Source organism: Nelusetta ayraudi, unplaced genomic scaffold, assembly GCF_046127955.1.
Source record: "Nelusetta ayraudi isolate G7.1 ecotype Tasmania unplaced genomic scaffold, CSIRO-AGI_Nayr_v1 ptg000011l, whole genome shotgun sequence".
Taxonomy (NCBI): Eukaryota; Metazoa; Chordata; class Actinopteri; order Tetraodontiformes; family Monacanthidae; genus Nelusetta; species Nelusetta ayraudi.
In genome coordinates this window covers 7,246,038-7,262,460 of record NW_027466061.1, presented here as the reverse complement: position 1 = coordinate 7,262,460, position 16,423 = coordinate 7,246,038, and the positions used below count along the sequence as shown (strand labels likewise).

The following is a 16,423-nucleotide window of genomic DNA, read 5'->3' as shown; positions in this document are numbered from 1 at the left end:
CCCAACAAGAATCCAGACGCTATTATTTTGCGTCTTTGGCTCACTGAAATGCCTCTGACATACCAGTGAACTGTAAACCTTTTAAGTTAAGCATTTTATTTTATTATGTACCTGGATCTTCAAGCAGTTCCCTCGTCAATTATCTTTTTTTCTTTCTGGAATTCTAAAATTTTGATGAGATGAGCCAACTGTCAAGTCGTTTTTCATTCATGCAAATCCCGAGAACGAAACATCCCTCTGTAATGGAACTACACTCCCAGAATGCTTTGCGGCGTTGGCAGTCTGGGTTTTTTTTTTGCCTACGTGGGAAAGGGAGGGATCCGGACACACAAACAAATGACCAGGAACGGCCCACGTTACACATAATTGTGTCATGTCAGGAAGGATTTAGCACGTAGGTCCCTGACGTTTAGAACAATGTGGCTCAAACCCGAAGAGATTCTGCTCAAAAATGCCTTCAAATTGTGGGTGACCGAAAAGGACAACGAATACTTCGTCCTGCAACGGAGACGAGGCTACGGGGAAGGTGGAGGCGGCTTGACAGGTAACGTCAGCGGCGGCGTTTGTCCACCTCCTGAGACTTCTAGACTCCTGCTGCCGAAGCGTCATGGCAAACCACATATGTGTCTCATAAGTAGCTGCTACTGGCGGCAGCAGTGTATTCCAGTAGCTAACGTCTGGCGAGCCGTGGAGAGGGCGGGGGTTGCCGTGTAGCCGTCTGTGAAATTCCCTCAGTGCAACAGGTTCAACACCAAGGAGCACCATTGGCGAGCAGTTGCCCCCCCGTTGTCCACGCGACAGACCCTCGAGGAGGGTCTGCACGTGGAGCCGACTGATCTGCTGTGTCAGATTGAGACGTTGGACCACAGCACAACAACCATTTACGACGCACAGCTCCTGGTTTGATAATGTCACTGCAATATCAGTCAATGCTTCTGCTGCTCCTGCCTCTGCTGCTGCCAGCTAGTCACTAAGTGATGGGTCTGTCGCCAACGAACCGGTTCCAAGAGCCGGCTCTTTGAAGTTGAACTGAGAGCCGGCTCCTGATTGGGAGCCGTTTTCACGTTAGAACGTGTTTCAGTGAAGATTTTGTGCAATAAAGACATGTAAAATGAAATTAATATATACCGTATATGAACTGAACATTTTTAGCTGCATTCTGCTTTTTGTTTGTTCGTCAAGTGTTTGTTTTTATGTTGTTGAGGTGATTCGTTGATGTGTTGTTTCACTTGTACATCGTTGTATTGTGGTGGGTGTTTGTTTTGGTATTTTATATTTTCATTTTACACCACTGTCTTTCATGTTGAGTATATAAGTAATATACATTTAATATTTTAACATCATGAACATGCCAGTGGCTCTTTTTTATGGAGCCGAGCCAAAAGAACCTGTTCTCTGAAAAGAGCGGGAATTCCCATCACCACTGGTCGCCCTGTCTGTGGTGGCAATGTTGAGATGTCACACTTTGATTGTGTGCCCTAACCATCCACATTGCTAAAAATTTGAAGACTTGGTGCACGTTTGTATTAGAGCTAAACTGAACAGGTTCGGGTGGTCTGAATGAGCAGATGGGCTCTGTGACTCACGACTAAGAAGCTGTTGGTATTAAACATCCAAAAGAACAGTGGTATCATGTCTCAAGTACTGATGTAGCATTTTCATTTAAGATTAAGCATGCAGTCTTGTATAATTAGATATATTGATTAACATGATCTCTTTAAGTAATGATGCTTTAAGAAGGCTTCTTATCTCCATTCTCTCCTCATCACTGTGACTGCACAGACTTTGACCCAATAATTTGTCTTGAAGAATTTAAACAAATGCAATCAAAATGAAACTTGCATGACATAGCTTCTGAATTTGACCACACGAATCCTATTTTTAAAACCTGCCTTCCGATGCCCCGCTTCCATGGAACTGATTTTTTTGTTGATGCTTTTACTCTCCATTCTCCAACCTAATCAGTTAAGCAGTTTGACCTCAGTGAAGCAATCATTTGTTTATAACCAACGGAACAAAGGGTGGAAGTTCTGCTGTTTGGTTTCATAGCAAGTGAGGTTAACTGCTTCCTCTTTCACACAACAGGCTTGAAGCCCTCCTCCTTAGCTCATGGATATTCTCCATGCCTTTGAAATCCAATATTCTGTGCTGATGACTGTGATTAAAGTGATGAATTACATTTGATCCATCAGATTATACTACTCAGCAGGACCATCAGTTGAGCGTATAAAGAGCTAATCTGTGTGTAGCGGACAGAAGAGTGAGAGGTCGATGGAGTGCATGAGTGTCGTTTCACTGCAACCTTGTTAATTATTCATGGAGGGCATGTCAGAGAGAGGTGGGAAAGGTAAAAGATTCTGCTAATTTTAGTTGTGCAGCTTTCACTTGGCCCTCAGACACTGGTGGCTAATAAAGACGTACAATACAATCAAATTTTAAAATTAGATACTGTTAAACTGTTATAGTAGGTATCATTAGACAACAGCTATGAGGGACCTATAATGCTTCAAATACTGTCCAGTGTTGGTTCTATGGTTAATCACTATTGGGGGACACATCCATCAGACATACATTAGCATTTTCCCCCCTTAGAAGTCAATCATCAAAGGATGACTATACAGACACCCACACACAATGAATGTACATATATATGTATATGTATATGCATGGACGTGTCCTCTCAGACTGCAGTGTAGCATCTACCCTTGACTAATCATCCAAAAGCCAATTTTGTCCTGTTTTTCAGCCTCACCCAAAACTGTTCAGTTAGCTTCCTGCTGAAATGAATACTATGTTGTAACTTCCATATGGCATCACTGATTTCCTGAGTTGTGTGTTTTTAGCATGCAATTTAATAAAGTTGAGTTTAATGATTTACTGATAAAATGGAGACACGTGTACTGTTAGAAAAATGGAGAAAATGAATTTGCAATAACCGAAGTCTACCTGAGGACAACGTTGGGTAAAACTGTTATTTTCCTGTATGTTGCAGGTCTTCTTGTTGGCACACTGGACACTGTGTTGGACTCCACATCCAAAGTCGCCCCTTATCGCATTCTACACCACACGCCAGACTCACAAATTTATTGGTCAATAGCATGTGGTAGGTTTTTCACCTTAATCTGACTCGTCAGTAGCACTGAGTTTATTAGTTGCATTTTAAACATATAAAATCAGTCTCCTCTCTCACAAATGTTGAAGGTTATCTTGTAAAAAAGGTCATTTGTGATAATAAAGAACCTGATTTTAACTCTGATGTTGCATTAGGTGTCACCCAGGAGGAGATTGTTCAGCACTGGGACTGGCTGCAGCAGAACATCATGCGGACTCTGTCCGTATTTGACTCCAGCGAAGACATCACCAGCTTTGTACAGGGCAAGATCAGAGTAAGAAGTGATCATTAATTCCATTATGATTGAACAACAGGTCTGCAATTGATGTCTTAACATTGTAATCCTTGTAAAAATCTTATAAATTGTGAACCACAGTCAAAGGCCGGCCACTAAATAATAATAGAATTGGGAGCACAACTGTAGGACTACAGACTGATACTTAAAAAAACAAAACAAGAAACGTTTAATTAAATACTGTTTTAGTTGAAATTGATGCTTTTGCACCTGTCTGTGCTGACCCTCAGTGTTGTTGATTTGCCAGGGTCTCATTGCTGAAGAAGGGAAAACGTCCTTGGTGTTGGAGGATGATCCTGAAAAGTTCCGAGAAGCCCTTTTGAGGTTTGAGAAGTGGTTTGAGCTCCCGCCAGAGGAAAAGCTTGTCACATACTACTCATGCAGCTACTGGAAAGGCAAAGTGCCCTGCCAAGGGTGGCTCTACCTCAGCACAAACTTCTTGTGCTTCTATTCCTATCTGCTGGGAGCAGAGGGTGAGTCATTTGTCTCATTTTGCCCTGTTGAGTGGTTGTAACCTGTGGTCAGTTAGACTGTGATGGAACCGTTACTGTAATGGGCCTCCCTGGAAACAATGTTATTTGAAACTTTTTTTTAACTAATTTATGAGCCTGCCGTATGACATCATCCATGACAGGATCAGCCATTTCAAACCTTTTTACAGTGATTTTTACACTACTCAATGCATTTAATTAGCTTAAAAAAATTAGAAGGAGGACACAACTAGTAGCCATGCTGGGCCTCTTAGATCACTGCTTTAATCCATATTTATTGTGATTGTCTGTAGTAAAACTGATCATCTCTTGGGACGAGATCTGGAAGCTGGAGAAAACCTCCAATGTGCTTCTGACCGAGAGCATCCGCGTGTTGTCTCATGGCGAGGATCACTACTTCTCCATGTTGCTGCACCTCACTGAGACCTTCGTCATCATGGAACAGCTGGCTGCTTACTCCATTAAGCGTTTCTTCGATAAGGAGTCCTTCCAGAGAGAGCCAGCACTCGCTGACCCCTTGCAAATCACCAAGAGGTAGCGTCATTGAGGCCGCACACCTTTGCATGTTCCTGTGAGTGAGTGTAGGCGGTAATAGGAGCCAAAGTAAACACAAACTTTGACTCTGCTTAATAAACATTTGGATTGGCAGGGCACTCATCCGGGGTAATAAGATGAGTCTGCTAGGTTTTTCTCTTGTTGTATCCTTGGTCCTTTTTGAGGTTTGTGACCTCAGAACGAATTGAATTCCTTTCTTTGAGATGTCAAATGTCTTTCCTGCTTCACTTTCCTCTTCCAGAGGCCTCGAAGCTCATGCCAAGAGTGAGCAGTTCAGGGCGTTTTTCAGGCTTCCCAAAGAGGAAAACCTATTAGAGGTGCACGAAAGCTTCCTGTGGGTGCCCTTCAGCCATTTTAACACACTTGGGAAGATCTGCCTGTCTGAGAACTACCTGTGCTTCGCCAGTCAGGATGGAAGCCACTGTCACATCATCATTCCGATGCGAGAGGTGAGGACGGCCAGCAGGTGCATGTTGATTAATAAACTCTGGCGAGAGGACGCTGTCTTGAAAGATCCTGCGCACTGATGAATCGCAGCCGTCATTGTCTCAACGGTGTCCCTCCAGGTCGTTAACGTGGAGAAGCCAGACTCGAGCAGCAGGGCCTTGACTGTGTGTGTGCGTGGCAAGAGAGCTCTGCGCTTCTCGGAGGTGCGGGACTACCAGCGGCTCGCCAACACCATCCGCAGCCGCTGCGGGATCAGCGCCAGCCCTCAGCACTCGGCTTCGTCTGAGGTAGCCCCACGTTTCGCTTTTGCATCACAGTGTCCCTTGTCTGTAGCGCTTGACGCATTGTGACCTTGAAAATGACACGTGTCACCTGTCAATGGCAAGGCCATACGGGGCGAGTGCCAGTCGCTCATCAACCATTTCGAGGACAACCCAGAGGACGTGACGCTGATGGTGGGACAGAAAGACAGCAGCAAGGCTGTGAGCACGGAGGCTCTCATGACCGTTTTCCACCCGCAGGATGTTGAAAACCTGGACCCCAAAATGGTAAACGCCTTAAACTCATTGTTTCCCATCAACTGCAAGTATGTTCTTAGTTTTGAATTGCATGCTGTGGCTGTTTTATACATTTTGAATTGCGTAGGTATGCGCATGTCCGCCCCTGTCGAGTTGTGATCACTGGGGCTGTCTTGTTGCAACTATTGAAGTGTTGAGTGTGGTGAAGAGAAAAGAAAGGAAAGAGCTGCGATTGAACAAAGTGTTTGATAGTTCCTGTGTAAACCTTGCAAGTGTGAGCAATTTTGCTATCATAAATAATCTCTGATTGGTTATAAGTGGATACAGATCTGGTTGTAGTAGCAGATATTGTTACTTAAAATGATTGAATGATGAATGAGTGTTTTGATTTTGGTTATTTATTTATTTATCTAATTATGTTTTTAAAAAAAAACATTTTAGGAATTTTGGTCAATGTTTTCACCCACTTTGATTGGTCATTATTGTAATGTTTTGTCTGTCTTTCCTGTGGACTTCAGGAAGAATTATCTTCACATTGTGTAAGCTAATGGGGATACTTAATAAATAAATACAGTGTGTAGAAATGTGTAAAAACCTCGCTAGGATCCGACTGGATTGTAGCAGTTCAGCTGAATGGCAGGCTGGGGGAGTGTGGGTGGGCGTTCAGGGATGCGCAACGTGCATAGTGATGGACGATCCGCACAGATAATTGCAGAGCGAGTGCATAAACAACGTGGCGTGTGCTTAACTGTGTGATTGACAGCTCAAAGAAAAGATGAAGGAGCAGTCCTGGAACATCCACTTTTCCGAATACGGACGCGGCACCAGCATGTTTTTCACGCGGAAGACGCGAGACCTGATCGTCCGAGGCGTTCCCGAGGCCCTGAGGGGAGAGCTGTGGATGCAGTTCTCAGGTATGTTTCACTGCTGACGGGTCCCTGTGTGCGGCAACACAAGCAATTCATGTTGGCAAAGCCTCGGACGTGTTAAAATGCTCCAATAGCGGGTCAGTGTGGGATCTCTGCGCCATCTGTTTTACTGGCGTGACTGTGCAGGAGCTGTGAACGACATGGCCACTCACCCTGGTTACTACACCGAGCTGGTCGAACAGTCCCTGGGCACAAGCACGCTGGCCACGGATGAGATCGAGCGAGACTTGCACCGCTCGCTGCCAGAACACCCCGCCTTTCAGAGCGACACTGGCATCTCGGCTCTGCGCCGAGTCCTCACTGCCTACGCCTCCAGGAACCCCAAGATCGGCTACTGCCAGGTGTCTTTCTCTTCTCCTCTATTCCTTCGTGGATATGTTGATTAAGACAAATTGAGACAGCACCGTGAGCAGACAACAAAGTAGTCAGTAATCATAAGAGACAACCAAAAGCTGCATCTACATGGTGAATCTTAACGCCTGAATTTCCCTTGACATCTGAAAGCATTGTTTTTTTCTGCTAAAGTTAAGCAACGCTTAAAGCGAATTGGTCATTTTGACATTCCAAAATGTACAACAGTTCTAAAGGCATGCATATATAGTTATTTTAAAGGCATGTGAACTAAAAGAAGCTCTGGAAAAAAAAATCAATTAGGCACGACATTCTGAAAAAGACCCCATAGAGATCACATTTTGCCAGCATTCTTTCTGCATTTCACTCTGCAAGCGCTGCAGTGGAGTCTGTTGGTTAACAATGCAGACCGTCTTTCTGTACAGGCCATGAATATTCTCACCTCAGTTCTTCTGCTGTACGCAAAAGAAGAGGAGGCTTTCTGGCTGCTGGTGGCTGTCTGTGAGAGGATGTTGCCCGATTACTTCAATCGCAGAATTATCGGTAAGTGGAGAAAAAGAAAAGCACTCCGTTTTTCATCCCATTGCCTTTTTTTTTGGAGCCTCAACCCTCGGGTTGATTTCCTGGGTTTGCTCCCTTTTGAAATCTTTACAGGCGCTCTTGTGGACCAGGCGGTGTTTGAGGACCTGATTCGTGAGCACCTCCCCCTCCTGGTGGGGCACATGTCAGACTTGAGCTTCTTCTCGTCGGTATCCTTGTCCTGGTTCCTCACTCTCTTCATCAGCGTCCTGCCCATAGAGAGCGCCGTCAACGTGGTGGACTGTTTTTTCTACGACGGAATAAAGGCCATCCTGCAGCTCGGCCTGACGGTGCTGGACTACAACATGGAGGCTCTGATTCGCTGCCACGACGACGCCGAGGCCGTCACCATCCTGAACAAGTATGTGTGACCACGAGCAGAGGCCAACTGGTGTACTTGAAACGCACGGTCCCCATTACGGTCTTTATTTTTCTGATGGTCTTTTTTTTTTTTTTGCAGATTTTTTGACAGTGTGACAAACAAAGACAGTCCGTTGCCACCCACGGTGCAGCAAGCTTCAGTGGGCAATAATGACAAGGCGACCCACTTAAGTGTGGACATCAGCGAACTGATCCGAGAGGCCTATGAGGTACTGCAGCGTTCCTCAGCGATTGTTACCTCGGTGATATTGGCCTTCCGCTTGATTAAACTGACCGCTCCATTTCAGAAATATGGAAACATCCGCTCAGAGGAAGTGCAGAGTTCTCGGAAGAAAAACAAACTGCATGTTATCCAGACGCTGGAAGACACAACCAAGCAGAATGTCGTAAGTGGCGTTTGAATTGAAACCAATAAGGGAGCGTTAGTGGTGTGCTGGTGGTACTGCAGTTATCAATAATGTGACTGGTCCCAGCCCGACCCTCACAAACACACCAATTATCACGACCCGCCTCAGGCCGCAGCCTGCAGTCATTACATAGACAAATGTGTCTTTGAATATGGCTTTTTTATTCTGTCAAAAAGGTGGTTCTAAACAGCCTCAATGGGCTAATGCCACTCCCAAATGCCAAGTGCATGAAACAACAATGAACAGAATTAACATTAAAATAATGCATTTACCAGTTTAACCCGAGCATCTCTCTTTGGGCAAACCGAGACGAATATATCAGCCCAACATCATAAAAAACCTTCCAACTATAGTCCTAAAACTCGCTCATCTTTCTCCTCCCTGCTTGTTGTTGCACAGCATATGCATTTACCTAACATATTAGCATTAGATCGCTTAGCCCCTTTTTAAATATTAACGAGTGTAATAGAATGTCCATATTAACAGATGTATTTTAATCTGTTAAAAATAAGTGTTTTATAATGAATAAATGTCCCATCATTCATTATTTGCCCCGCCAGTAAAGTGAAAATGTCTTGACTCGGCTCAGCCGTCCCCGCAGGGCACCCGCAGGTTGCAGGTTTCCCAGCACATCACTAGGGGCCGTATGATGACACTGTTGCTGTAGTGTTAGATGTTCATCACAACCTCTTTTCAGATTCGAGTGGTGTCCCAAGAGGTCAGACTCAGTGCCTCCCAGCTGGATGAGCTTTACAACCTGTTCAAAGTAAGTCAGAGCCTCCCTATTCCAATTTTGTGGTTTTGCAATATTATCTTGGTATTCATGTGGATATAAATGATTGGTCTTACCATGAGATTTTGATACCATTCCATCCCCATGAGACTCTTGTATAAACATACTAATACCTTTGTCAAGTTAATCTTGGTACGTTCAGCTTCTGCCCAACTTGAAATGGCCTGGTCAGCCTTAAATATGCACGGGAACAACTCTTTTCCTCTTTCAAATTTTTATTTCCTGTTAAAGAAGGAATGTCAGGTTGTAAACCTTCAAATGAAAACAAAAATGTACAGTCAACATTTAAATAACACACTATCTTTTTAATTGTCACTTTAAATATTTTAGGTAATCAAACTGGTTTTTATAGTGGTTATATAACTGGTTTTAACTTAAATAGTATGAACCTTAAACAGTTACTTCAACATGAAAGAAATGTTTAACAGCAGTATTTGAAACAAGACTCAATCAAATAATCCAAGCAGGACACTCATTACTGCTCTCAACATAATTAGCTACAATTTTCATCATTTCATCTTAATAATAAATATGGTAACACAGAAACATAAACATTTTCAATTACAATATCAGTCAGTGTAAGCAGTTCATGTTCATACCAGTAGCTTCTTTGTGGCTTGGCCAAAGCTGAACAGTGTCCTCCTGCTGCCTGCTGCAGAGTGGTTCTGGTTCTGCTGAAGAACTGCAGCCAGGTGCTGTCACTCAGGTAATCTGCTGCAGGGAGTAAGGGAGCTCTCTCTAATGCAGTGCTCCACTAAGCCTTCAGGGGGCAACATGTCTTTGGGCTGGCAGACGTGTTTCGAGGCCTTTGGCTTTGGACCTGACATCTCCCACTTGAGCCCCTGGTTCTTGAACCCAAGGAGGTCACAACCTTTTAGCCCTGATATTGGGGGAGCAGCGCTGATGGGATGGCATCCTTTTTCACTTTTGTTCACCCTCCTCCTCACCTGTGTCACCAGTGCTATTCTGCTCTTCTACAGGAATTGAAGACCAAAGCAGTCAGCCAACCTTAATGAAACATATTGTCTTATTTTCATGTTTAATTGTGTCCATTTAAGAGGCAGCATTTCCTCTCCTGCTATTGGACAATGGACAGTCCCGCTCTGCACCATCACGACCCCAGCCTGGCCTATTTGGAGCAGTACCAATTGGGTTTCCAGCAGTTCAGCGTGCTCTTCTCTCTGCTGGAGCCCTGGGCCTTCTGCAGTAACAAGAGCACCCTCTCCCTGTGGTTCTTCCGCCTGATTGACGAGAACCAGGACGGCCTGGTCAACTTTAAAGAGTTCTGCTGTGCCCTCGGTACGTTCATCATTTGCCGCTCTTCACATTTGCCCTCAATGTGTTTTCGCCGCTTGACCCTAAATTAGCTTATTTTGTTTCTTTCCGTAGATACCCTGTACTGTGGCTCGTTCACAAACAAGCTGAAGTTCCTCTTCAAGCTGCACCTGCCTCCAGGTATGTGATGAACAAATTGTCGCGCTGACAGCAACACGTCGAGATGATATTTCTCACATGGTCGCTCTGGCCCTCTGGCTTCTGTCTGACGTCTCTCTTGTGAACCAAATAAGTTAGACATAGATTTTGCGGATCTACAGTGTCAGCCCACAGGGTGTCTGGATTGAACATATACTGCATCAAGTAGCGCATCAAATCCATTCCGACTGGATCCTTGACGGCCCCTAGCACTAACAATACTGTGACAGGACGGCAATAACACAGCTGCAGACGCTTGCTCGCCGCCTCCAGTAAAGCATGAGATCATGTGGGCTCAAATCAGTGTGCGATCTACAGGACTTACAAACGGATGCTTTGCTTTTTTTCACTAATTCAGTCCATAACATTGCATGTGATGTGTGAGCACCTCCCCTGGGGGAAGGATGTGTCTTTTTAATATGTGGCCCTCGTCTGCATGACGTGGCATCGCTGGCTTGGAGGCAGCGGGGTTAGAAGAGGCTGTGTTGCATGAAAGAGCTATGCCTTGGCAACGAGGGGCGTGAGTGAGGAGCTATTGGGGCGTTTCAGCACACTATTTTTTTGTGTGTGTGTAGAAGGGGGATCTGTGATCCGCCTTAATTCCAACTGACAGTTTAGGAGCGGAACACTTCTGAGCCACGGCTTCTGATGCGCCAGGTCAAGGGAACCGTCGTGCACAAAAAGGTTGTTTTATGTCTCACTGCAAAAGGCAGTGGGCTGCTTCAGCACCAAGGACAGGTCCCGTCGAAACCCGTTCACCTCAGTGCACGACCCGTTTGTCTTTTTCAAAACACGCAAACAACACACAACACATTGCTGATTTCAGTCAAAACACGTTTGTTAACAAAGCGGTTTGTTCATCTAAAAAAAGGCAAGAAATTATTCGGTTTGGCCTTGTGTAGTACAATATGAAATCTTTCAGTCATGTATTTTAGCTTTGCATTAATGAACAAAAAACACTGTAGTTATATGGTTTATGCTTAAAGGTGGTTTCTCTTGACAACGTGAATGACAGAACAGCAGAACCCACTCTGGTGTCTCCACACAGATGACACTTTATGAGAGCAGAAATGGTCTAACTGTGGGATTTTCTGAATTGATGATAAATTGGGGAAACGTACAGCAATGCGATGAGACATTCACTATGAATTCACATCAGAAATTCCAAGACGAGCTTGATGTAGTTCCTCCAGCAAACTTCCAAGTGCTTCCATTTGGGCCAGAAGAATTTTAATGCACTTACAGAAGCCAGTGAGTGACTGCAGAGCTAGTTTGAGCAGAGTAGCACGAATCAATCACAGCACAGCAGGGTCAGATGAGGCAGAAAGGAAGAAAAAAAACTCTGAAGCGCAAAAAAAAAAAACCTCGAAAATTAGCTTCACAGTCTGATTTGTGTGACATCAGTTTATTTATGTCCACAGAAACGTGTTGACAGGCTGATATTTCAAATCGACTGGAACAGCTCACATACTTGACTTTGATGATCCACAAAGCACTGCGAGCCCTGTAGATATTTCTCCAATCTTGGTTTCACATCAGAATATATGCAGAGACGCTGAAAGAGTGCAAACTTCAAGGGCCTCCAGCCCTCCCCTGATTTCACAGTGCGACTGCCTAAAGCCTTTATTGGCTGAGCTTGGGATGGCATGAAGGTGTGACTGTGGAAATTGGCCCAACATTACATAAGTTTTATGAATTGAAATAATTTGCCTCCACCAGCTGAATCTCCACGATTTCTTGTGAGCTCTGACAAGAACGTTGCAATAATTAAATAAAGGATTCAATTTTTACTGTATAACTGATTTGAAAAACTGTGCAATCCTTGTTACGTACACATTGCATTGACATTTTTTTTTTTTTTTTCAAACAAAGTCAGACTGCCTTGCATGTGTGCTTCTTACTTTTCCCGTCTTAATGTTGCTGTTGTGCCTCTGGTCAACTCTATCTCTTCATCCTTCCTGTCAGCACACTCACAGTCGGTGTCTTCTAGCTTTTACAGGAAGTCCTTTGCACATTAAGGAACAGAGAATCCAGCACTTTGTTCCTCTGGTTGAAGACTCTTCCCATTTCAATAGACTCACTGGTTAGCCTCTTTCTGCTTCCTTCCACCTTTTAATACTAATATATCACCCTTAAAATCCCAGTGTGTAACATTGAAAGATATCTATTGGTATGATTGAGTTTTCTAACTATTGTTTAACAAACTCATTTTCTAATAATCTTTTTTACCCTGCCATTAGTAGACGGGGATTAACGTTGTTATTCTCTTTTTCATTTACTGTTTGATGTTACGCACTGGGATTTAAATATTTCCTCCTATGTTCTGTGAAACTCCTGTCCCATTGCTTTCCTTTTATCACATCTACAATGACTGCCGGTTCACGTTACCTTTATATTTCAGCTTTTGATCTTCCTGAAGATGGTGTGATAAGGAAAAGCCCAGAGCGAGGTATTGGCTCAGCTAAAAGTGCAATATTTGCTCAGCCTTTAAAGGAGGAAAATGCATTTGGAGTCATTTATTTCGGTGCAACTGTGTGAAGGGCATGTGTGATGTTGACAGGTCGAGGAAAAGTAGACCTGCAGGCTTACTTGAAGCAATGGCAAAGTGAAATACTGAAGAAAGAGGAAACCATCAAGGACCTACCCCGAATAAACCAGGTAATCCAAACCATGTTGGGTACTTTGAATTAAGAGGCCATCATTGAAACACGAAAAGTCGATTTTATTGATTGTCACAGCACATCGTTATCACGGCATTATTGTTTTTCCTTCTTCCAGTCTCAGTTCATTCAGTTCTCCAAGACGCTGTACAACATTTTTCACGGTGACCCAGAGGAAGAGTCTCTCTACCGAGCCGTGGCGCACGTGACCAGCCTGCTGCTGAAGATGGAAGAGGTGGGACGCAGGCTGCAGGAGCCGAGCAGCCCCTCGAAGACCGCAGCGGCTGCCAAGGCTGCTGCTGCTGCTGCCGCCTCTGGGGAAGAGGAGGAGCTGTCGCCGAAGGAAACTCCTTCCACACCAGAGAGCTCAGACACCTCCAGCTGTGACCACAGTCCCGACACGCTGTCCGAGGTCTCCGAAGTGGATTGGTCCTTCTCCTTCGAGCAGGTCCTGGCCTCCCTGCTCAACGAGCCGGCCATCGTCAGCTTCTTCGAGAGGCCCGTCAACCTTCAGGCCAAACTGGCCCACGCTAAGGTGGCCCAGCTGAAGCTGAAGGCCAATAAGAGAAGGGATACATAGGTACTGAGGCACTGCTTTTGGTTCAAGAACCGAGGCATCGGGAAGAAGTCCCTCCCTACACTCAGATGAGACATCGGTGTTCAGTAACCCCGATGGTGAAATTACTGCTGGAGTGGAGCAAAAAGACAAAAAAAAAATCCAATCACATGATCAGTTAGTCATTATCTCAAGTAAGCCAGATTCTTTGCAGCTTACAGCATTTCCCCTTATCTGCAATGCATAAGGGACATGCAGTACTGCCCCCTGCAGTCTGAAGGGGGGACTTGTCCTCCGTTTTTGCTGAGACGGATAAAACCTCCGTCACGAATGACCTTGTCATGGTGGCAAGAGTGACAATAGATACATAGGTATATTTTCTGTGTCAGAGTACAGTACTCGTCGCTGCCGTAGTAAGATGTTGTCAACGCTGATGTGTCATGTGACTTTAGCGTCGCTGTGTAACACTTATCACCAGCCTGTCAGTCCTCTGAGTTAGAGAACACACAGTCATCATCAGTCAGTAAAGGCAAGACTTTGTTGTTGTTGTTTCAGAGAGCCATACACACACACGCACACACATATATGTGTATATATACGTATACGTGTACATATACATATATTAATATATATGTATATATGAGTGTTATATATGTGTATATACATATGTACACACACACACACACACACACACACACACACACACACACACACACACACACACACACATGGTTCAAGATTTCAGAGACTAAAATGACATGTCACATTTGCAATAACTGCCCCGGAGCGGGTGCTGTACTGCCTGCTGTATATGCGCGGCATCATTTCTGTGGCATGCTACCGAGTGTGAAGCTGTCGTCCATTCAACGTGTGTTATTCTCTGCAGTGCTGCTGTCCACTCGTGAACATGTGCCCAGTGTGATCCCCGCAGTGCCAGTGGTTGCTGTTCCGTTTCGCTCTTGCTGCCGTCCTACTGCGTGCGTCGGGTGCCAAGCCATTACACAAGTGCAGAGTGCATTCTGTACCAAGAGGCTGGCTGAAGAATTGCTGAGGTTTTTTGCTTTGTATTTATGAGTCTCAAAACTAAGATATGAGCTCGTAGGCTGTTTGTGGACTCGAACCTTTTAGAAAATATTTTGTTTTATCAAATCTCAGGGTGCGATGAGTGTAAAATAAAAAGGAGAAAATATTTTTTCCACCTGTGGCATTTAAGATATAAGACTAAGTCTAATAAATATATGTATATATATATATATATATATATATATACACACACACACACACACACACACACACACACACAGTATAGTACAGTACAAACAGTATATAGATTATATGTCTGTAACATTCAAACATAGAGCATGTGTAGCATATCCAGGACATTATGCTAGCGTCAGATTAACTGCAGCTGCTCGTATCAAGGAGGCAGATTTAACGTGTGTGGAGCATTTCAGTCCTTTTCCTCCTATCTGGGCTCCCCCCCCCAATTTTTTGCTTCAGCAAACATTTTTTGCACAGTTTATTCTTTGCAGGTTGTAGGTGTGCATCTATTTCTGTCAGATCTCAGGCTTTGGATTGCATAAAGGCCACGATCTTTTCTGCTGCAGCATGTCCTCTCCTGTGGCCAAATGCATTTATTTAGAGAGCTTTATTTTTGCCTGCGTAATGAGAAGTGTATGCATAAGTGCAATTCTTTGTTAACCGGTTTTGTTATTCCGCTTCGAATGTTGCTTTTTATTGCCATTTTTTTTATATATACATGATGTACTTTATCTTGTCGTTGATTAATCGGACCAATCCAAGAGGAGTTCTACTGTGTAATTATTGGTGGAAAAGTAGGAAATATTGATTTTGAGCAAGTGCTTTGCACATCATGAGTAATTTCAAAAGGGGGAATCAAATCTTGTGCCGTTTACAAGATTGATGAAAATATAAAGTGAAATGTTGCTGCTTCTCATTCTGACGCTTGAATTCAGTCTTTGAGATCTCAGCACGGCATTCAGCGGAGATTTGATTCGGAAGCTGACTTGCCGATAAATTTACAACCCAACAGTCACTTACTGTTGTTCAAAACCAAGACATCTGACTGTGGTCCGACCATTTCAACACTGCCGCTCCTCAGTGTTGCCGGCTCCTGAACGTCAAGAGGCTGTTACGAAATACAAATCAAGAAGCTCTTTGATGGCTTTCCTTGGGTAAAAAGGGACAAACTTGCTTTCAAAAATTTCCATCTGACCCTTTTATGTAAGAAGTGCATCAGTGATCAAGATAAATCAACTCCTTTGATGGTCTGTTTAAAAAAACTTGTCCTTTCAAGTAGTTTGAGCTTTTCATATGAGGAGAAATGCATCACAGTGGAGAAACAGAGGGAGGAAAGTCGGAGACTTGGACATCCTGTTCTGGCTCACTGTCAGTTTTGCCATTAAGCGTCTGCCTGTATACAGTACTGTAGGCATGACAAATGCTCTCGCTCCGGCCTTTTGTATATGCACAACCAAGCGCTTTCACGTGCATGTAATTCCCTTTGCAATTATGATTTTATTTTATTATTTTTTCTTGGAGGTGCAAGGGTTGATATTGAAGATATATAAGATATATGAATGATGTATAAAAGTGATATTGAGCATAATGGTCTGAGTTCTTATTCATTTCACATAGCTTTGATTCAACTTCAAGTTACTGACAAACGTCAGCCATTTAAGTTGGACTTCATCCACGTGAGTCTGTTCTGAACATCAAAACAAGTGTCTTCCTGCACGTCAGAGTTTTGACAGTCATGCATATTAGGACATTAAATTACTAACATAGCAGTGGCTCTTTTAGAACACTGATTTAAAAGAATAGTTCAAACATTTCAGGATATTTGTATACCTCCA

At 43.9% G+C, this 16,423-nt stretch overlaps 1 protein-coding gene across 3 annotated transcripts; it reads left to right on the top strand.

Annotated features, from left to right (window-relative positions):
* The first annotated feature begins 84 nt into the window (after positions 1-84).
* tbc1d8b (TBC1 domain family member 8B) lies at positions 85-16,176 on the top strand. Of its 3 annotated transcripts, none has more exons than XM_076020349.1 (21): positions 85-544; positions 2,993-3,103; positions 3,268-3,386; positions 3,655-3,880; positions 4,192-4,432; positions 4,695-4,902; positions 5,020-5,187; positions 5,287-5,448; positions 6,182-6,332; positions 6,474-6,688; positions 7,124-7,241; positions 7,353-7,638; positions 7,738-7,867; positions 7,946-8,044; positions 8,763-8,831; positions 9,917-10,157; positions 10,248-10,313; positions 12,322-12,414; positions 12,733-12,780; positions 12,892-12,989; positions 13,110-16,176. In XM_076020349.1, the coding sequence occupies exons 1-21, from the start codon at positions 418-420 to the stop codon at positions 13,569-13,571; spliced, it is 3,438 nt and encodes a 1,145-aa protein (XP_075876464.1). In that variant the 5' UTR covers positions 85-417; the 3' UTR covers positions 13,572-16,176. The 3 variants fall into 3 exon arrangements, with proteins under 3 accessions (XP_075876464.1, XP_075876465.1, XP_075876466.1); XM_076020351.1 differs by lacking the exon at positions 85-544 and adding an exon at positions 2,245-2,347; XM_076020350.1 differs by lacking the exon at positions 12,322-12,414.
* Positions 16,177-16,423: the final 247 nt, after the last annotated feature.